The 22,956-nt window shown below is 35.7% G+C and overlaps 3 protein-coding genes and 1 long non-coding RNA gene across 9 annotated transcripts in view; 1 reads left to right on the top strand and 3 right to left on the bottom strand.

The window, feature by feature from the left end:
• Positions 1 to 4,780: 4,780 nt before the first annotated feature.
• LOC103505056 (protein pinocchio) overlaps positions 4,781 to 22,956 on the top strand; it is a 22,386-nt gene continuing 4,210 nt past the window's right edge. For 2 of the 4 annotated variants that reach the window (XR_003390330.1, XM_008469365.3), the window contains exons 1-3: positions 5,317 to 5,576; positions 11,478 to 11,652; positions 12,403 to 12,532. Coding sequence is in view for 3 of the 4 variants with exons in the window: in XM_008469365.3 (XP_008467587.1) it covers positions 5,528 to 5,576; positions 11,478 to 11,652; positions 12,403 to 12,532 (354 nt within the window). In the remaining variant the exon portion in view is untranslated. Of the gene's footprint in view, positions 5,218 to 5,316; positions 5,577 to 10,898; positions 11,007 to 11,477; positions 11,653 to 12,402; positions 12,533 to 22,956 lie in introns of those variants that run through there. The other 2 variants (XM_026820458.1, XM_026820459.1) reach the window with 2 other exon arrangements.
• On the bottom strand, positions 5,428 to 6,668 carry LOC113465709. The gene is made up of 2 exons (XR_003390334.1): positions 5,706 to 6,668; positions 5,428 to 5,616 (listed from the first exon to the last, which is right to left on the bottom strand). It is a non-coding gene; the product is annotated as an uncharacterized LOC113465709 (long non-coding RNA).
• On the bottom strand, positions 14,360 to 18,580 carry LOC103505055 (glutaredoxin-C3). 3 transcript variants are annotated; one of them, XM_026820460.1, is made up of 4 exons: positions 18,411 to 18,580; positions 15,757 to 15,893; positions 15,261 to 15,365; positions 14,360 to 14,503 (listed from the first exon to the last, which is right to left on the bottom strand). In XM_026820460.1, the coding sequence occupies exons 2-4, from the start codon at positions 15,883 to 15,885 to the stop codon at positions 14,408 to 14,410; spliced, it is 330 nt and encodes a 109-aa protein (XP_026676261.1). In that variant the 5' UTR covers positions 15,886 to 15,893; positions 18,411 to 18,580; the 3' UTR covers positions 14,360 to 14,407. The 3 variants fall into 3 exon arrangements, with proteins under 3 accessions (XP_026676261.1, XP_008467584.1, XP_017297749.1); XM_008469362.3 differs by having other exon boundaries at positions 15,757 to 15,875; XM_017442260.2 differs by lacking the exon at positions 18,411 to 18,580 and adding an exon at positions 16,650 to 16,713 and having other exon boundaries at positions 14,362 to 14,503; positions 15,757 to 15,875.
• LOC108251846 (zinc transporter 9) overlaps positions 17,164 to 22,956 on the bottom strand; it is a 22,818-nt gene continuing 17,025 nt past the window's right edge. The window contains exon 4 of the mRNA XM_017442251.2: positions 17,164 to 17,789. The gene's annotated coding sequence lies outside the window, so the exon portion shown is untranslated. The remainder of the gene's footprint in view (positions 17,790 to 22,956) is intronic.

Below are 22,956 nucleotides of genomic sequence, written 5' to 3'. Positions count from 1 at the left end.
AACATAATCTGCAGTCAATTTCAGACATGCGATATGCACTGTGAATACACTCATCAAAACAAACTGAAGAAAATACTTGCAACTTGTTAGTGACGTAGGGACATACGTATCATCATGCGAACTTCTCCTAGCTGAGATAGGTTGGAAACTCGGATAGAATTCTTGTTCTGAGAATTGATTGCTATTTACCTAATTACCTCATTTCTACCACGAATATTCGACTGTGAGCAATACTGGTAAATGGATACATAGAGAAACCATTAGCAACTATCTAACGTAACCACCGATTACCGATCAGGTAGGATAGGCACTGTAGATAGTTCGGGACCCTTCTAATACTTTTAGAAAAAGACTGTCCAAAAACATTGAACCGATATAGATGGCTCTTCTCTCATAAATGAGGTGATTGTCAAAAAAAAGACGTAATATCATTTTACGATTCTGTGTTATCAAGCACTGTTATTTCTGGATTATTCGCGTCCGTCCAATATGTTTTTTCCAGAACTTACCTACAACCACCAAAACAATACATTACGTACCAATAATGATTTGTTATTCCCAGATATTTTGTGTTTGTGTGTTTTGCCCCGGATTTGTAATAGGGAACTAGGTACCACCTATTTACGAACATTATTATCATATTCATCTTACAAACACCTCATCCTCAACACTCAACAGTTCAGCTTTTGTTTATGATGATATAACCGAAAACAATGTTTAGATAATTCAACGATTCAACCCATGTCAGAGAAGTTCGTTGTCGACATTTGGCCTTTTCAACTTTCCTTTATTTACCTACCTACTCCTGAATTTATGTTCTTCATTTAGATTTTTATTCAACTTTTCGTTTAGTTCAACGATTTTGAAGATTGAATAACTAAATGAATCCTAATCATGAATTTATTCCACAGTGACCTACAACCATGTGTCGGTCATTCGAATTTAGGACTGCAAAATACCCAAGTAGGTAACTACGCCATAACATATTCGCAAGTCAAAATACCGGAGGGCAAAATCCGACATTCCAATAGGTACCTACGTACTGATACTGAGTTAAGTGTAATTATTCGCAAAAAGTGGAATGGAAAGCCATTAAAATATCAACAGCAGCTATACGGTCTATAACTACCGAAATGACTACATATTTAGAAAACCTTCCTACCTGACAGCTATTTAGCTCTTGAGGCTAGCTATTAGTCAAAATACCGGAGGGCAAAATCCGACATTCCAATAGGTACCTACATACTGATACTGAGGTACCTAAGTGTAATTATTAGCAAAAAATGGAATGGAAAGCCATTAAAATATCAACAGCAGCTATACGGTCTATAACTACCGAAATGACTACATATTTAGAAAACCTTCCTACCTTACAGCTATTTAGCTCTTGGTTAACCAGCGAACAACTTGAAAGAAATAGCTACTCGAATTATTATCTGATAAGGAAAATGATGTTCAACAAAAATTCTTATGTAGGTACGTATATTCCCTAGCATGATCATGCTCCTAGCATGAGAAACCCCCCATAATTATGTTAATAATGTTTGTCCAAAGATCATTAAATTTATTCAGTGATAAAAATCTTGAGGCTAGCTATTTACCTTACAGCTATTTAGCTCTTGGTTAACCAGCGAACAACTTGAACGAAATAGCTACTCGAATTATTATCTGATAAGGAAAATGATGTTCAACATAAATTCTTATGTACGTATATTCCCTAGCATAATCATGCTCCTAGCATGAGAAACCCTCTCATTTGTTCAGAGAGTAGGTGGATAACGAGCCCCTATTTGATAGAGGGCGCAATCCGTTTGAGTACATGGTTCATGTCGTGAACTCCAGATATTAATATCATTGACTGTCATTTTAATTGCATACAGCTATTAGTTCTTCGTGATCGGTGAATGGTGACCTGTCTGTAGTGATTTTAATGTTACCATTATCATCATTATTATCAATATTTATCACAGTTATTATAAATTATAACTACCACGCCGATTGCATGAACAAAGCTCACTTGAAAAGCACATGGGTACCTATATACCTACAGAGAGCTTTTCACGTTCTTGTGACTACACGGATACCCTACTGTTTATATTTATTTTAGTAATTTAATTACGATCACCATTTGCTTCCTAAAGTGGACTTGGACCTTCTAATTATCACGTGGTAGATTTCCTTGAGAGTCTCATACCTACTCCAGTATTACCAACTATACCTAACTATACTAACATGAATTTATTATATTGAATGCTGATAGCTGGTATACCGTGGAGCCTATGTTAATTGATCGACTGGGATTTTTAGCATGTTTCGTATTTCGTACCCATGTTATGTAAATATTAGATACCTAATTATACACGCGGAAAGTTTTCCACGTGCATCCTACATGGGTACCTACTTCCTCAAAAGTGTACACTGTAGTCACTGTACAGTTGTACACATTTGAAGCAGCATTTCTGTGTAAAACACTAGCAAAGACACACAATCCTTTTGTTCCTCTATCAAAATCAAAGTCATTCGGCAAATGAGTGATATGGCTGTGACATCTGAAAGAGATTCCAGAATAATCCGTAGTGCACGTTTGGATGACATCTGCACGTGTTTGCACATGGGGTTCAACATGGAGTTTACATAACTACACACTTTATCTACTACTTAATGACTCAGAGACTGTCTGTAGTGATTTTAATGTTACCATTATCATCATTATTATCAATATTTATCACAGTTATTATAAATTATAACTACCACGCCGATTCCATGAACACAGCTCACTTGAAAAGCACATGGGTACCTATATACCTACAGAGAGCTTTTCACGTTCTTGTGACTACACGGATACCCTACTGTTTATATTTATTTTAGTAATTTAATTACGATCACCATTTGCTTCCTAAAGTGGACTTGGACCTTCTAATTATCACGTGGTAGATTTCCTTGAGAGTCTCATACCTACTCCAGTATTACCAACTATAACTATATTAACATGAATTTATTATATTGAATGCTGATAGCTGGTATACCGTGGAGCCTATGTTAATTGATCGACTGGGCTTTTTAGCATGTTCCGTATTTCGTACCCATGTTATGTAAATATTAGATACCTAATTATACAAATTACCAACTATACCTAACTATACTAACATGAATTTATTATATTGAATGCTGATAGCTGGTATACCGTGGAGCCTATGTTAATTGATCGACTGGGATTTTTAGCATGTTTCGTATTTCGTACCCATGTTATGTAAATATTAGATACCTAATTATACACATTACCAACTATACCTAACTATACTAACATGAATTTATTATATTGAATGCTGATAGCTGGTATACCGTGGAGCCTATGTTAATTGATCAACTGGGCTTTTTAGCATGTTCCGTATTTCGTACCCATGTTATGTAAATATTAGGTAATTTTACACGCGGAAAGTTTTCCACGTGCATCCTACATGGGTACCTACTTCTTCAAAAGTGTACACTGTAGTCACTGTACAGTTGTACACATTTGAAGCAGCATTTCTGTGTAAAACACTAGCAAAGACACACAATCCTTTTGTTCCTCTATCAAAATCAAAGTCATTCGGCAAATGAGTGATATGGCTGTGACATCTGAAAGAGATTCCAGAATAATCCGTAGTGCACGTTTGGATGACATCTGCACGTGTTTGCACATGGGGTTCAACATGGAGTTTACATAACTGCACACTTTATCTACTACTAATGACTCAGAGCAAAATATAAACACCTTGTCTTGTTATTGTAGTTTTTGACGAACAGGACTCGATTATGTGTTGACTGATAAGGTTATTTGACTTTAATGTCTTACGGACAAAAGTAAACAAAAGACGTGTGTGGTAGGTACCTCACTATGCGTATGGTCGCTTAAAAAGTAATAAATTTATGTAGGTAATCGCCAAAGTAGTGTTTTCACTGAACTTGATGCTCTGAGGGTTTCTGGATATTATGGGATCTACATAGCAAACACTAGAAGTGCAAAGGAAAATGAAAAGGTGTTTTTCCCATTCCTCCCTAACCTAAAATTTGAAGTGCTCGCTAATGGATGTAAACTTACAAGAGCTCTTATACACTTGTGCATGCTTCCCCCCCTATTCCCTCCCACATATGTATGCAACAACAGGATTGCAGCCAGACCAGTCAGGAATTTCCCTCAAGGGATTTTCCGAGATTATGCAGCTTGTCTGTGTTTGATCACATTGCAATCATATCTATGCATCCTAACTATAACATATTTCAGGTTTTTTGATTTGGAGGAGCTACGTAGGTGACGATTTTCAAAATGGTTACAACGATAGATAATGGTGGCAGAAGATAACTAAACCAAGTAAAAATACCAAACATTTAGATATCTGCCAAATATGAATTTGACATATTAGCTTGATTGAATGAAAAGTTTTCTACTGAGGCTCGGTTTTATACCTCCTTTTGCTCAGTTTACCTTCGGCTCTTGATTTAAGAGGTATCTTGATTTAAGTCGATTTTGTCAGATCGGTCTGTGATTATCATTTCCACTGCTTGCCGGCGCTCTCAATAGGCGCATGGCACCTGTTTCACTGTGTTGGAAGGATTAGGGATTCCATTGAACCCTAGCTAATCTATATTACGAGTATGAGACTAGGATGAGTGAGGAAAAATTCCATTTCCAGGCGATGTGTTATCGATATGGGTCGAGCCGCCTTTTTCATATTTTCCTCTACGTTATCAGTTAATTGAGTCTGTCAGTTTAAGTTATAAATATTTCTACCCGAGCCAATACTTAATCAGTCTTGTGCTTAGCGCTGTACCAAAACGTTCGTTTAAATTTACCTTGTGTTTGTTCCCAAGTTTAAAAAAATCAGTTTGTAATCTGTTTCAAATAAGTTTCTGTAGATACTCTGGATTACTGATTAAGTTTTGTGAAAATTTCCGAACATCTATATAAAGAAGTGATAAAATTACAAGCTACTTAACAATTATTAAATTAAACTCTCATTTTTCCTCTGTTATGAGAACAAATATTTTCTCTAAAAGATCATCTAATTACCATCATCAATAGCTCTCCCTCCAATTTAATTTGAACAAAGTGCTTTGTGTTTTTGTTCAAATCAGCGGTTATTAGTTCTGTTTCAAGTTAACCATTGGCTTTCTCTACTAGCCTTACAATGGCTTGTTTAGACGGTTACACTTATACGTTTATGACGGGGTTAACAGGTAAGCTAATCATTCTTCTGAATTCTAAAAGATTAAGCACCTCAGTTTTAATGCATAAAACTTAGAATTTTTGTGATGTCAATATAAAGAAGTGATAAAATTACAAGCTACTTAACAATTATTAAATTAAACTCTCATTTTTCCTCTGTTATGAGAACAAATATTTTCTTTAAAAGATCATCTAATTACCTTCATCAATAGCTCTCCCTTCAATTTAATTTGAACAAAGTGCTTTGTGTTTTTGTTCAAATCAGCGGTTATTAGTTTCTCTGATTCAAGTTAACCATTGGCTTTCTCTACTAGTCTTACAATGGCTTGTTTAGACGGTTACACCTATACGTTTATGACGGGGTTAACAGGTAAGCTGATCATTCTTCTGAATTCTAAAAGATTAAGCACCTCAGTTTTAATGCATAAAACTTGGAATTTTTGTGATGTCGGTTAACAGGTAAGCTGATCATTCTTCTGAATTCTAAAAGATTAAGCACCTCAGTTTTAATGCATAAAACTTGGAATTTTTGTGATGTCAGTCATAATATTAATTTATTAACGTTGATTGTAATATTAACAGCCTTAGAATCCAGAAAAACAGCGAATTATAAGTAGTTCCTGCCAATTTTTTCACACTTCATTGGGTTTTCACTGTATTTGTTTACACCAACCCACTTCTGCGTAAAAATCATACTGATCTTCCATAGAAACTAATATCAGTATGATGTTTCCTGGTTCCACTATAACTTGTAGTGATTAATTTCATTGTTCAGGATACCTTATACATTATTATACAATGAAGAGTAGGTACCTATTCAAATTAGAGTTATTTTATAGTTATATGTATGTAGATTTGCCATTGTTGTACACTTGTGATAGGTATCATGCGATGACCTCATGACAACATGTGCTACGCCGTAGGTTTTCATAAAGATAAAGCATCTTTCAAGGTTTTCCAGCAAGAAATATTTCTAATTAATGCACCAAGTCGGTTAAACTGGTTGGCATAAAAGACAGCAGATCCCACCAGTGACGACAGTTTTCCAACTTTAAACCGGACCGAGACAAAAGAATTCTGATGATTAAACAGTAGAACTTCTACCTAGAACTTGCTCATTATGTACAGACACTAGGCACCTACACCTACCTAATTTTTCTGGTACAAGTTCTTCCTTTCTGTTTTACTAATTTAAAATAGTAGGTAGGAGGTCTATGGAAAAAACATCAGTTGGGAAAATCTCATCATAATACCTACAGGTATTTTCCATAGCGAAGATCAGACCAACAGCCAGGCAATATGAAGTCATTAGATTCCACTGAGTTTTTTTTTCTAGAACGATCGACTTGTAAATTACCAATTGACATAACATACATTGCTTCAATCGATTTTCATTCCAACTTTGTTTGTAAACAAAGCTTATATAACCTCATGACAGATTTGTGCCTATGGGTAATTTTAATCACTAGACTTGCGATTTTCATTCCAACTTTGTTTGTAAACAAAGCTTATATAACCTCATGACAGATTTGTGCCTATGGGTAATTTTAAACACTAGACTTGTGATTTTCATTCCAACTTTGTTTGTAAACAAAGCTTATATAACCTCATGACAGATTTGTGCCTATGGGTAATTTTAAACACTAGACTTGCTAATAGGACGCTTGATTGTGTTCCTAAATAGAATCTAAGTACTTACCTATTATTATACCTACAATTTACGAGATTATTTATAGGTGGGTACCTAGATATTTGCTACGAATCTTAGCAATGTGGTAAGTATTCACGTGAATATCAGCCTACGTCTCTGGCAACATTTAGAAAAGGAAAACTCAGACGTACTTACCTACTTATCTATATTTACTCCGCGGCTTACCTACGTATTCAATGTACTTGTTTTTTTTTTATTATTATTATTATTATTATTAATTTTGTTACCTACCATATTGTACTTATAATTTAAATAAATAAAGTGGTGCAATATTAAACTGTTGAGATAAAGGGACTACATGTCCTAATTCGACAGTCTAAATAAAGCACTAATACTACGTAACTACGAGTATTTAGAGGAAGATTTTTTCCCCATTGTTTGCAATAAAGAACAATAATCTAATGCTAACAGAAGATTGCTCCGAATAATGCCAAAGAAGATTATTCAATTAGGTATTTTGAAACAAAAGATTCCCTAAAAGCTCACTCAAGCTTTCTGTCTAAAATACCATGAGCTAGATACCTACTTCTTTTTATTAAAATCATGCGAGTGTACGAGATTTTCAGCAGAGTGAGCATCTGATCATAATATATAATTTAATCCTTTGTTTTTAACGTTTTCTTTATACCTGCTTACTTACCTACCTATAATAAATAGGTATCTATAGTTGCTAGATACCTACTTCTTTTTATTAAAATCATGCGAGTGTACGAGATTTTCAGCAGAGTGATCATCTGATCATAATATATAATTTAATCTTTTGTTTTTAACGTTTTCTTTATACCTGCTTACTTACCTACCTATAATAAATAGGTATAGTTAGCATTAATTTCTAGTAGATCCGCGTTTGTCTTTGGCGTTATTGCAACACGATCGTTCTGCTATCTGCTTAAAACACCAAATCATAAACACAGGATACCAAAATCAGTATGATTTATCATCTGATCATAATATATAATTTAATCCTTTGTTTTTAACGTTTTCTTTATACCTGCTTACTTACCTACCTATAATAAATAGGTATATATAGTTGGCATTAATTTCTAGTAGATCAGCGTTTGTCTTTGGCGTTATTGCAACACGATCGTTCTGCTATCTGCTTAAAACACCAAATCATAAAGACACAGGATACCAAAGTCAGTATGATTCATTCTTTACCTACTTTTATGTTACCTTCATTGAATGAAAGTATGTTAAGGTGTTTTGAATGTCTTTGATACGGAGAGTCAATAAGTACCTATTAGGTTGTTGGTTAGATACTTATCTGTTAAGTCATTTAAGTGAACAAGTGTGTTGATCATTAGCTCTTCTAATCTACGCCACAGTTCTTTGGGTTTTACCCATCATTATAATAAGATAAGTGTAGTTTAAACCACACTTGTTGTTTTGCGGCCAAAATTTTTACTTTTTAGTCTTCTCAGAAAAAAACACGGTCAGTGCCAGTGGGTATTTCCCATTTCCAGACTTTCCAGTGAATTTTGGCAATCTATTCTTACTGATCGGAGTACTTCGCAGAATTAACCACCCCTTTCTTTTTATTCAACTTTTCATTTAGATTTTTATTCAACTTTTCGTTTAGTTCAACGATTTTGAAGATTGAATAACTAAATGAATCCTAATCATGAATTTATTCCAAAGTGACCTACAACCATGTGTCGGTCATTCGAATTTAGGACTGCAAAATACCCAAGTAGGTAACTACGCCATAATATATTCGCAATAAATCAAAATTTTGAAGGTGTACCTTCAAAATCAAGCCCCCCCAAAAATTTAGGCAAGAACCGCCTATGCTTGAGAGAACTGAATCGATGCACTTTCCTGTGATTTATTTATTTTAATTCAGGGAAGGAGTCAAAATACCGGAGGGCAAAATCCGACATTCCAATAGGTACCTACATACTGATACTGAGGTACCTAAGTGTAATTATTAGCAAAAAGTGGAATGGAAAGCCATTAAAATATCAACAGCAGCTATACGGTCTATACCTACCGAAATGACTACATATTTAGAAAACCTTCCTACCTTACAGCTATTTAGCTCTTGAGGCTAGCTATTTACCTTACAGCTATTTAGCTCTTGGTTAACCAGCGAACAACTTGAACGAAATAGCTACTCGAATTATTATCGGATAAGGAAAATGATGTTCAACATGAATTCTCATGTACGTATATTCCCTAGCATGATCATGCTCCTATCATGAGAAACTCCCCATATGTTAATAATGTTTGTCCAAAGATCATTAAATTTATTCAGTGATAAAATCGCATAGTAGGTATTTCAATCAACCTTGCATTGAACGGAAAATCCCTTTAGATCTCTTGTGGAAAAGTGGAAAACTTTGCACCTCAGCAAGTCAAAGATCAAAAACATCTTAAAGCCAGCCTTCTCTCATTTGTTCAGAGTATAAATTATAACTACCACGCCGATTGCATGAACAAAGCTCACTTGAAAAGCACATGGGTACCTATATATACCTACAGAGAGCTTTTCACGTTCTTGACTATACACGGATACCCTACTGTTTATATTTATTTTAGTAATTTAATTACGATCACCATTTGCTTCCTAAAGTGGACTTGGACCTTCTAATTATCACGTGGTAGATTTCCTTGAGAGTCTCATACCTACTCCAGTATTACCAACTATACCTAACTATACTAACATGAATTTATTATATTGAATGCTGATAGCTGGTATACCGTGGAGCCTATGTTAATTGATCGACTGGGATTTTTAGCATGTTTCGTATTTCGTACCCATGTTATGTAAATATTAGATACCTAATTATACACGCGGAAAGTTTTCCACGTGCATCCTACATGGGTACCTACTTCCTCAAAAGTGTACACTGTAGTCACTGTACAGTTGTACACATTTGAAGCAGCATTTCTGTGTAAAACACTAGCAAAGACACACAATCCTTTTGTTCCTCTATCAAAATCAAAGTCATTCGGCAAATGAGTGATATGGCTGTGACATCTGAAAGAGATTCCAGAATAATCCGTAGTGCACGTTTGGATGACATCTGCACGTGTTTGCACATGGGGTTCAACATGGAGTTTACATAACTACACACTTTATCTACTACTTAATGACTCAGAGAAAAATATAAACACCTTGTCTTGTTATTGTAGTTTTTGACGAACAGGACTCGATTATGTGTTGACTGATAAGGTTATTTGACTTTAATGTCTTACGGACAAAAGTAAACAAAAGACGTGTGTGGTAGGTACCTCACTATGCGTATGGTCGCTTAAAAAGTAGGTAATAAGTTTATGTAGGTAATCGCCAAAGTAGTGTTTTCACTGAACTTGATGCTCTGAGCCTCAGAGTCTGAGGGTTTCTGGATATTATGGGATCTACATAGCAAACACTAGAAGTGCAATAAGGAAAATGAAAAAGAGTTTTTCCCATTCCTCCCTAACCTAAAATTTGAAGTGCTCGCTAATGGATGTAAACTTACAAGAACTCTTCTACACTTGTGCATGCTTCCCCCCCTATTCCCTCCCACAGTACATTTCCCCTCTAATACCTTCCTCCTACAGAACTCCTCTCGTAAACTCAAATTTAATGGGAGATGGGAGGTAAATGACCCATATTGAACATTTTCCCTCCCTCCCTTACACCCCATGAGAAGGTGTGGTGAATCAATACTGAGACGCGACTTTGTGTCGTCATGGGGGAAAACAGTCGAGGGTAAAATATTCTTCCCTCGTCATTTTCCCTCCCTCCCTTACGCCCCATGAGAAGGTGTGGTGAATCAATACTGAGACGCGACTTTGTGTCGTCATGGGGGAAAACAGTGGAGGGTAAAATATTCTTCCCTCGATTTTTCTCGAAGCTTGCAGAGAAAATCCCACATTTAAAGTGTTTTTCGTGAAGAAAATCGTGAAAGCCGAGGGGAAAAAGTAACGAGGGATTTTCCCTTTGAACTTTAATCTCTCAGCAGCTTTCGTAAATGCTTCACATGTGTATCTGTCTGCTTGGTGTTAACGTTTACATGTACTTTGCCGGTGTTCATATTGAGAGAAAATCAGAAAATTTTATTTGAAGTTCGGACTTTAAAAGTATCTACTCCATGAGAAAAGGTATCTAATTTTATGTATAAAGCTATTATTATTTATATATTTTCCATTCAAATTCCAAATATTTGGAATACCTACGCAAGAATCTTGGTTCACATCCAAAGCGTGACCATATGGAATCACCTAATCGGAGGTGCTAGGTTCAAAATACCTTGTTACTATCTTTATTATTTTCTTGTGTTCTTTATTATTTTGCCACATTAAAAACATTATTTCCCACGGTGAATGGCCTTGTCATTGAAAATATGTTAAAGCCCTATATATATTTTTTTTTTAATGACCTGGACTGGATTCAAAGTCCACCGTGCCAACCACTACACCACTGCGGTTGGTTCCGTGTTACAAAATTAACGTCGAGACTTGGCCTCCACAAAAAAGTGTTGATTTTTTGGAATTTCGAAGACTAATGTTTTCAAAGATCATTCTTTCCAAGATCAATGTTGTCTAACAACGAAATGTATTTCTCTGTTGCAGTTAACACCCCCAACATGTCCCTTACCTCACTCACCACCATGCATCCCGGATGTGGCCTCAGCCATAGAAGTCAAAGCTACAACTCCATCTCCTCGCTGGAAGAGAACAACTTCTACAACACAGAGCCTGTCCTGTCCATTGAGGAGCTTCGCATCCATCTCAATTCCTGTTTCACGTGAGTGTTTTATTATTATTATTATGGCCTTTATGTTCACGTTCATACAAGAACGGCACACACTGCCCATCTATCCGGGAACAAACAATCTTCGTGAGGATAGGTGGGTTAGAAATTTTGAACAGCCGTAATTGACATTTTTCTTAAAGTAACTGAAAAGAAATGAAAATGGTTCTTTTTTACAACTCACTCACTCTTTACATATCTCTATCTTCTTCTTTTTCTTCGCCTTTTCCGGTGTACAGACGGGGTCGGCGTTTTTCGTCAGCCTCTTTACATATCTCTATCTCCAGTACATAAGTGTATTCCTCGCTGGAAGAGAACAACTTCTACAACACAGAGCCTGTCCTGTCCATTGAGGAGCTTCGCATCCATCTCAATTCCTGTTTCACGTAAGTGTTTTATTGTTATTATGGCCTTTATGTTCACGTTCATACAAGAACGGTACACACAGCCCATCTATCCGGGAACAAACAATCTTCCTGAGAATAGGTGGGTTGGAAATTTTGAACAGCCGTAATTGACATTTTTCTTAAAGTAACATTTTACAACTGAAAAGAATTGAAAATGGTTCTTTTTTACAACTCACTCACTCTTTACATATCTCTATCTTCTTCTTTTTCTTCGCCTTTTCCGGTGTACAGACGGGGTCGGCGTTTTTCGTCAGCCTCTTTACATATCTCTATCTCCAGTACATAAGTGTATTTGTAATATGTACTTGTATTCTAATGGCCACTTTATCTTCTACAGATGTGGAGTGAGTTGGTACGAGGATCACGTTTCGTTAGACTGTGGAGAATGTGGCGGCTACTCGTTAGAACGACCGTGCCCGATGTGTGAGGGAAGATGTCGGTCCCAATGGAAACGAGATTTGACCATGGTGAGTTTCTAAACTAGAATAGAAAACAATGCAAAATTAGACAGATTAGAATACAAATATAGAATAGAAAAGTAAATAATACCTACCATGTTTATTCGAAAGAGAAATGATAGATCTACAGATGTGGAGTGAGTTGGTACGAGGATCACGTTTCGTTAGACTGTGGAGAATGTGGCGGCTACTCGTTAGAACGACCGTGCCCTATGTGTGACGGAAGATGTCGGTCCCAATGGAAACGAGATCTGACCATGGTGAGTTTCTAAACTAGAATAGAAAACAATGCAAAATTAGACAGATTAGAATACAAATATAAAATAGAAAAGTAAATAATACCTACCATGTTTATTCGAAAGAGAAATGATAGGAAAGTCGCCAAAATCACAGACTCCCAAAATCACAAACGATATCTACCATACTTGTAGTGAGGATGTTGGTATGTATGGAAAAAGTGATGAGACAAACACAGAATACCATAAAACTATTTATATTTTGAGAGATTTAGACACTAAAGTAATTTGAACGAGTAGATCAAACAGGGTGGGCAGAGAAAGGCCCACCCTTGTTTAGACGAGGATATTTTATACAAAAACGCCGTTCGGTGAACTTTGTTACATTCTTATCTTCTTTGATAAGATCAACACTTGGGTATTTTCTTATTCATAACTTCATTAGAAAACGGCACACTTAATGACGCGTGTGTTCTTAATCAGATAAAAATAATCATCTTACGCATCACGGATCATCTCATCAAGTTTCAAGAAATTAGTCACATGACGTCCCTACACATTACGCACCTATTCAGGGAAATTCCATTCACGATCGCTAACAATCTCACTATGACAAAGTGCCAAAACTTGGTCTTTAAAAGCAGAGAGAACCCTTTGAGGAACTGCCAGCTTGCTAGGCTGGTTAGGGTTAGCTGTTCTCCTCCCTGTTTATAGACAAATGGATCTGTAAACATGTTTGGTTCCTATCTACTAAATTGTCTGAATTCAAAGAATTGAATCCTAAACGTAGATTATACATTCAATTCCTAGTATTGGACACCCATTTTCGAATTTCATTCCGCCCACCCGCCCTGGTTACAATCCCCATGCCGTGACACAGTGATAGATAACTGTAGTTGAAGTAATTAAAAATTCAAATTGTATATATCTATCGGTCTAGTCTATCTTGACGTTTGTTTATCTAGAACATGTGATAGTCGTATGATGCTAGCATGATATGACTTAATTTATTCCCAATATCAGATAGTGTTAACCTTCAACCTGCTGTGTCAAAATCCGTTACTTGAATTGTTAATCAAAATCAATTATGTATACCTACTTAAATGACAAGCGGGCTAGTATGGTGGTTCAGGGGAGCAGAATATGCCATATTTCATATTTGGCATTTTTTTTCTATTACAATTAAGTACAAACGGGAAGGAAGACTTTTTTTTAATAGTTAGGTTGATATTTCTACTAAGGAGACTTGTAGTTACTTGAATTGTTAATCAAAATCAATTATGTATACCTACTTAAATGACAAGCGGGCTAGTATGGTGGTTCAGGGGAGCAGAATATGTCATATTTCATATTTGGCATTTTTTTATTTATTATAATTAAGTACAAACGGGAAGGAAGACTTTTTTTAATAGTTAGGTTGATATTTCTACTAAGAAGACTTGATTCAAAAGTTACCTCATCTTGTGACACATTTATTTTATGTCTGAAGAGAAAGTTTGACCAAGTTGATTTAAACGAGAAGAGAAAGTGATTCAATTCCATAAATTAATAACAACTTGCAGTTTAGCATGGATATTGGATACAGCAGATAAGTTCAGAAGTGGTGGGAGCGGGGTTAGAGAGATAAGGGTAAGGGGTTGTTGGCTCATCACTGAACTAAAGGATGAAGCTCTCCCTTCTCGTACAAAGCTTTTACATCTGTGCCCCCACCGATGAATTTACCATTCACAAACACTCGCGGCACCTGGCGAAAAGTAAAATCAAACATTAATATTTAAAACTCCTTGAATTGCATAAATAAATGTTTTAAAAAAAAAAGTAAAAGTAATAATAAGTAGGTATCTAGGTAATTCTTTGTGTTCAAAGCTTTTTCACAACTTTAGTGGATATCACAGCATTACTAAGTGCCCCCTTTGCAGGAGACTGCAGATTTGAATTCCAAACGATATATCAATTAAAATTTGGCCATAGCGAGCGGCGCGCGACGATAGCAAGTGGAATATACCACTTCCAATTGATCGCTGAAGTTAAGCAACGTTGCGCGTGGTTAGTATCCGAATGGACCATCTGGGTATGCGCCTGCTGTCGGATTATCCCAGCCCCACTTACACTGGGTGAGGTTAATGTGAATAGGCTGGTAGCTTGCAGTCGAATGGAGGGTAAAATCCACATTATTAAAGACCTTTGAACCTGAAGTTTGTCATTATACAGTCTACACATTCACATATCCTGGGGGGATGAAGGTTAACACAAAAAAAGGGGGGAAACCCTGCCTCGGTGGCGTGGTGGTCAAGACGCTCGCCTGGTAAACAGGAGGGCGTGGGTTCGATCCCAGCCGAGGTATGGAATTTTATCCCCATTTATTTGAGAATTCGACCACATAATAATGGAGCTGTAAGGGTTAGGTGGTAGAGAACTCCTAAGGCGTTAACCTCACCTAGTGGTTGCCTTCCACTCAAGAGTCTATTATTATTATTATTATTTTTACAAAAATATCTTACTGAGCGAGCGCCTGTGATTTCAAGCAGGACATCTTGTATCGAGTCTCCATCATCCCTGTGATCCAACTCAACAGTCTTGGGCGTAACTTTCAGCTTTTGAAACACCTGGTAAAACAGAACAGACATAAATTATGACTAAAACTGTATTTTTCCGACTTAAAAATGGATTCGAACTTACGTTATTGGTTGATATAAGATTTTTTTTTCTTTTTCAAAGGGTTTGATAGAGGGAACTGTATTAACCGAGGTCTTATCTTCCCGAAATCGAAGGAGGTAAGAGAATCCCGAGCTGTTTGCTGTTTACGATAAAGGTCGCCCCGTGCGGGAATTGAACCCGCGACCTAACGGTTACAAGGCAGGCGCGCTACCCTCCAAGCTAACTAGGCTGGCAAGGTGGTCGTTTATTATGCCGAAATATGAAAGGTGTAGGTAGGCTTTTTCAACACTATATCAAGCAATATTTTGGTCATAGAGTATAATCTATTTTGCAACTTACGTCTTTTGCCATCTTGCAGTACGGGCAGTAGGATTTGGAGAAGATGACGATTTTCTCACTGGCGATCAGGTCTTGAACAAATTGCTTGGATGCCGGATTCATGACTTTGGAGCTTGCACCTATACCCATAATAGAGACTGAAAAGATTAGGGGGTGTAGTGATAGGATTGGGCATGGTGTATACTACACAAAATTTTCAAGGTTTGTATGTATGTACGAGTAGGTACATTTTTCAAACAAGAGCCAAACTTACGTTTCAGGGGTTATCATTTTAAAACCATGATCAAACCTTTTTGCATAGCAATTAATGTTACTCAAAAAGGCTTCGCATTGCTAAATATTGAGAACATTCAATAGGTGAACAAATTGCTTGGATGCCGGATTCATGACTTTGGAGCTTGCACCTATACCCATAATAGAGACTGAAAAGATTAGGGGGTGTAGTGACAGGATTGAGCATGGTGTATACTACACAAAATTTTCAAGGTTTATATGTACGAGTAGGTACATTTTTTCAAACAACGGCCAAACTTACGTTTCAGGGGTTATCATTTTTAAACCATGATCAAACCTTTTTGCGTTAGTACTTATAGGTATAAAAGGATGATGTGACGTAGGCATAGCAATTAATGTTACTCAAAAAGGCTTCGCATTGCTAAATATTGTGACCAATCAATAGGTAGATACCTCAGATCCCCACCAAGCATTAAAGTTAAGAATAGAATATACCCTGTTTATACTGCCAAAATGAGACTGAAAAGTCCCTTTACAAGAACCGTTGAGCGTGGTCCTATACTCTGATGGATCGAGAGTACACGCATTGGTTGCTGTTTCACCCATTACAAGAGGATATTTTTCTCACTAAAAAATCTAAGAAAAAGGAAGTGACTCACATGAAATGAGAATGACGTCGATTAAAAAGAAAACCACTAGCTTGCACATGATTAACTTATTCAATTGTTTTATTTCAATCTTTACTGGCAATAAATTATTTAAAATCAATAAAAAATAGAGTGTAGATTAGGAGGAATAAAAACAAAGAGAACAAATTAAAGCTTCCAGATTTCAAATATCAAACCCAATATTATAAGAAGCTTCTGTTTTTATCTACCATAAAAAAGAAGAAAAAACAAACGACGAAAGAATTACTTTTAAAATGAAACCTTTTTTAAATTTCTCAAAAAAAAATACGCTATGATTTAGTTTTTTTTTCTCACTAAAACTTAGTAGTCATACCAGTGACGCTAACCCCCTATCAAACAGAATGTGTTAGTTTTTGATAAGAAGTAGAGCAAGGAATAATAGTGGTAATGAACTGTCTTTAGCATTGAGCAATGAACTTCCTATATGTTCACCTCGATTCATGTACATATAAATAAATAATCAAATCAATTTAAAATGTGGCTCGGCTAAAAAGTATTACATAAATGAACATAAAAATTTAATACCTATTTATTCCAATAACAATAAGGGAGTAAAAAGGAATTCTCAAAGCTAGGTCTACACCAGTGTTGAACATGTATGATAGTATTACTTTAATGTAGACGTGTTGAAGTTGAAAGGCATAATGTCGTGCTACAGAGGCAGTTTCTCATTTACTGGATGTGAAAATGATTACATTTTCGACAGTATATTCGGTAGACAAATATTTAAGTGTGGACAAAAGCTCATCATAAAATTGTTCAACACCAGTGGACAGTAAAACCAGTTTAAGAGGAGGGAAAGTTAAATATGTTTAAATATTTGACAGCTTTACTTTCTATTAAAACGTGTACTTTTATAGGTACAGTAATCAAGTCAAATTTTCAAAATCGGGAATAAGTGGAAACATTTGACATTGGTGGGCAAAGTTATCTATTCATCTAAATTCTAAAATACATTTACCACGAATATTAATTTTGAATGAGGATGAATAACTTAATTTTAATCCGCTTTTAAACACGAATAATGTGTTGTTTAAATTTAAGTACTAACATTGTTTCCGACAGGCTTCGAGGATATTCAAGCGGTATGTAAGTCGGATTTCAACATACCTATCAGGGATAGAATAGCATAAAATAAAGAAAATCTTGGTTTTCTTTGTAAGTAGGTCATTGTAACATGTGTAGGTAGGTACCTACTTATTTGAGTTGGCTTCAGTGGAAACAGGCCATTGCAACTTACATTGCTTTGATTCTGATGGGAAAGAACAAACTCATTTCTGATGATCACAATAGATTTATAAGGAAAATCAAGAATCCTGATAACCCAATATTTGATATGTTTACTCTCAATGTAGGTAACAAGTGGTTCTAGTGATCAAACAGATGAAATTATTTAGATTGCTTCTCACAATACTACATGAATAGTGCATACAAGGTGTGTCTTTTCTGAAAAGGGTCGATTATTTGGCTCCCCACTTTCTAATGAATAAGTAATCAAGTAATCATAGGTAGCTATTTAACAAGAAAAGATTACAGACAAAAAACACCTCTTTTTTTTTATCAATACTACATGAATAGTGCATACAAGGTGTGTCTTTTCTGAAAAGGGTCGATTATTTGGCTCCCCACTTTCTAATGAATAAGTAATCATAGGTAGCTATTTAACAAGAAAAGATTACAGACAAAAAAACACCTCTTTTTTTATTGTAAAGGTGTAGTGGTTGTTCTTACCTAGTGTTTCCAGAAAAGATGTTTTGAGCCCGAAATTGAACTGCTCCAAATCTATGGGTTGACAAGAATGAACAGAGTTCAGAAGTCCAAGTCCTGCTAGAAGCTCTCAGCCAAAAGTTCAATTTTAAAGCCTTTGTCCCAGAAAATCTTTGGATGAGTAGTTCCCTAGTTCTCTAAGTGTTGTAGAAACGGTAGAAAACTCAAAATGTGACGAAGAACCCTTTCTACCTACCTAGAAAGCCCATTTTTCTTCCCCTTAATTCTTTACTTTAACGGGTGATGGATAATGATCAGAAGATCACAATTTTAGTGAACCTCCTTTCCAAACATAGAATCCTGTCACAAAGAGGACCGAAATTGCGTAGGGTGAAAGGGTTGTGGTTTGGTGCTAGCTACTGTTTTTATGAAGGGTATGTGAGTGATTTATGTGACCTTCCTTATTGTAGGGAATCTAGTGTCTCGGGGACTCAAGGGTTCTGTGACAAATGTAGGTTCTACATCTATTGTAGGATTGCAAGAAATTCAATAGGATACAAGATTCGTCGACTTTTTGATAGGATTTGTGATTCGATTATGTTTTATAGGATTTGTGATATTTCTTTTAAGTTTTAAGTGAAACCCTTTCATGAGCTCAAAAAATAGTGCTAAATGCTGTATTGATGGATTAGTTACAGGATTATTGAAGTAGATTTGCATTATTATTGGATTTTTTTTCCGTATCCTACATAGATACAAGTAATTCATTAAGTTAGTATCATAGTTAAATTATCAATTATACAGGTCGTATCAAAGACAGTGTCCTCTCATTGCTACCTCAATTTTACCAAGTGATATTTTCATTTCAATTCGATTTTTTATCTCGGTTTTTACATTAAATATTTTTCTTCAAGTTTGCTGCAGTGTTAATTGAATTACGGAACAAATTGGTTGCTTCGATAACATAATTGTGCTCAAAAATCATAGATTACTGAACAGTGAATAAACAAAGAAAATCCTGGAAAACTTAAATGAAACACTGAAAGTACCTTCCTCAGTTACGTGGTTCAATTAGCGGAAATATTTGTGTGTCTCTCGATTTGGTTCTGAATTAAATATGTAATGAGAATGACGTCCACATACCCACTATGTTGATCAAACACAAACAAAATATTAGGGGCACGGAAATTTTTCAACATAAACATTGACTGATTAGACTCAGCGAGTCATCAATGGAAACTAACGTAGGTAACGTTTGAGATAAAGGAGAATGTGTAAAGGGAATATTACAATCAGTTTGTGTCTTAATGATTTATGTGTTATTGTTCCGGAAATTTTTCAACATAAACATTGACTGATTAGACTCAGCGAGTCATCAATGGAAACTAACGTAGGTAACGTTTGAGATAAAGGAGAATTTGTAAAGGGAATATTACAATCAGTTTGTGTCTTAATGATTTATGTGTTATTGTTCCAAATGAGGGGTAGGTGGATGCAGATGGACAAGTTGGTTCAATGATTATTCCAATTAGGAAGGAAGAAGGACTTTATTCTTATCTCTTATCTAATAGCTAGGTATAATCATCTTCAAACCTTATGAATGAATCCACCATCATCTCTTTTTAAAAGGTTTGGTACAGGGAACTGTAACAACGGAGCTCTTATCATCCCGAAAACCGGAAATGGAAGAGAGCAGGATAAGAGGAAGCCACCCTTTCCGACAACGATTCATACCGCTTTTAGGATAAAGCTTGTCCCTGACAGGAATCGAATTGTCGACCTTTGGTTTACAAGGCAGGCTTGCTAACTGCCAAGATAACTAGGCTACGTGTCATTATGTTGTTCCTTATCATTCTGGAACTGTTCGGAACATATGCATCATTGGCCATTATCAAATAGGAAAATAAAAACAATAAAAAAGTCAGAACCTGGAATTCTACGTCATTGCACTTAATGGCTTAATATAGTGGGAGAATGAGTTCACGTCAGTTTATAGAAAGGTCACGATCAAACCAAAGGCCAGACAACAATGCCTTCTAACCTCGTAATATATGTACATCAGCAATCAAGTCTCACTTTTTGTTTGAAAGTGTCGGAGAAGTAAGTAAGCCATTTTCTAACTAAATTATCAAAATAATTATAAAATACCTATCTCAATAGTATTAGATTCTTTGTGTCTTGATTAATTATGACCAGGTTGATATTTCAGATTTCCAAGTACAAAAAAACTTGCCAGTTGACAGTACTGTACCATAATAATTATTCTTGTCCATATTAAGCATTTCTGTAATCCAATTACAAGTAGGGTGGAAACTTTGTTACATTGATCTCGCCTGCTTTCCTCATTCTTTAATTTTCCAAAGATATTCAAGTGTAAATTCCCATGTACAATATTGTATTGTCCATATGTAACCACATACATATTATGATACTGTCACTGACTAAATATACTTATGATACTGTCACTGTCTAAATGCGGTCACTACTATCCAAGTACCCACTATTCATTTGCTTGAAGTCAGAACCTGGAATTCTACGTCATTGCACTTAATGGCTTAATATAGTGGGAGAATGAGTTCACGTCAGTTTATAGAAAGGTCACGACCAAACCAAAGGCCAGACAACAATGCCTCCTAACCTCGTAATATATGTACATCAGCAATCAAGTCTCACTTTTTGTTTGAAAGTGTCGGATTCACAACACCTCAAGGGAAATGGAACCATCTATCCCGGTTAATGAATGTGAAGTAGCTAATAGCTAATGAATGGCCTATTTCGGAAAAGCAGGTACCACGTAGTCGTCTAGTCATTTCATAGAAAATAAATAATGGAGTCCAATTACACTAACAGATAACCTACCTATCTATTGTTATGGTAAGGGAAAAAACTAAAAAAAAAAAACACAAGGTTTAATTTTACAATCAGATCTAGTTTTCCTCAAGCCATTTTAAAAGTAGATAAAAATGTCTTCGATGAAACGTGTGATAGATCCGTGAGTATGTGATCTCTCGATTTGGTTCTGAAAAAACCAAATCTGGTTTACGTTTAATATTTGGAGGAAACCAGTTTCCGAGATTTTGTCTACCTTTATCTGGTGAGTCGAAATGTACTGTTTTATTACTTTGGTGTTATGAGAGTATGTGAGAAAGGACAGTAAAAACTTTATTCTCAAGCTTTTGTCCTCTTTGTTGGCTATTTCTTCTAAATGTCCCTACGCAGGATTACTCTGGCCTGAGTATGTGAGAAAGGACAGTAAAAACTTTATTCTCAAGCTTTTGTCCTCTTTGTTGGCTATTTCTTCTAAATGTCCCTACGCAGGATCACTCTGACGAAAATTTAATGGTTCTAGAACAAAGTCAGTCGTAAACTTCACAAGAGAGACAATGAACTACATCACGAAATAAAAACGCACAAGGAAACTAATGTCACCTATATGACAAGATCCGAGATAAAACACGGCAAACTATGAGAAATAAAACGCACAACGCACCTACAAACAGTCAGTCGTAAACTTCACAAGAGAGACAATGAACTACATCACGAAATAAAAACGCACAAGGAAACTAATGTCACCTATAAGACAAGATGCGAGATAAAACACGGCAAACTATGAGAAACAAAACGCACAACGCACCTACAAACGGTCAGTCGTAAACTTCACAAGAGAGACAATGAACTACATCACGAAATAAAAACGCACAAGGAAACTAATGTCACCTATAAGACAAGATCCGAGATAAAACACGGCAAACTATGAGAAACAAAACGCACAACGCACCTACAAACAAAATCAACAATAAAAACATCGTAAAATATGATATTATATGTTCAAAAAAACACTTGACAAAATCACTAGATATGTTTAAAAAGAAATAAAGAGAGAAAAAAACTAAACGATTGTAATATGGGCATAATATTCAAATTCAGAACTATGTGGAGATTCTATCATTCTATCAAAAACATCGTAAAATATGATATTATATGTTCAAAAAACCACTTGACAAAATCACTAGATATGTTTAAAAAGAAATAAAGAGAGAAAAAACTAAACGATTGTAATATGGGCATAATATTCAAATTCAGAACTATGTGGAGATTCTATCATAGCTGAAAGTAACTAGAATGAGATCATGTTACAGTTCAGGGGTCTCTAAAGTCACAACAAACTCAACTTTTGAGGAAATAGGGAATGGATTAACTATATATCTATGTACCATTGAATTGTTCCTCTGCTCTCTGATATTGAGGGAAAACCCATATTAGAAGAGACTTTCATCATAATGCCTTAGAAAAGTGTATGGTATAGGAATTACCACAATTAGGGCAGAGGAGCATTCAGTACGATTAGCTTTCTAAGACCAGAATAAATAACAAACAAATAGCAGACAGCTATGCATTCTATCCAGATGACCATCATGTGCTGAGAAGCCCTCATCATTATAAAGAAGATAAATTTTTCTCCCAAAATGAGATCTCAGATCATCAGATTCAACCTCAAAAAACTCAGATTACAAAATAGTGGAGATTCTATCATAGCTGAAAGTAACTAGAATGAGATCATGTTACAGTT

Source organism: Diaphorina citri, unplaced genomic scaffold (assembly GCF_000475195.1).
Source record: "Diaphorina citri unplaced genomic scaffold, Diaci psyllid genome assembly version 1.1 scaffold148, whole genome shotgun sequence".
NCBI lineage: Eukaryota > Metazoa > Arthropoda > Insecta > Hemiptera > Psyllidae > Diaphorina > Diaphorina citri.
This window is presented reverse-complemented; position numbering and strand designations above follow the sequence as displayed.

Coding starts and splice junctions, on each gene's coding strand:
- LOC103505055 (XM_017442260.2), bottom strand. CDS start 16,698: ATGTGCAAGCTAGTGGTTTTCTTTTTAATCGACGTCATTCTCATTTCA. Junction 15,366..15,756: donor ACTGCAAGATGGCAAAAGAC/GTAAGTTGCAAA, acceptor CTGTTTTACCAG/GTGTTTCAAAAGCTGAAAGT. Junction 14,504..15,260: donor AAATCACAGGCGCTCGCTCA/GTAAGATATTTT, acceptor ACTTTTCGCCAG/GTGCCGCGAGTGTTTGTGAA.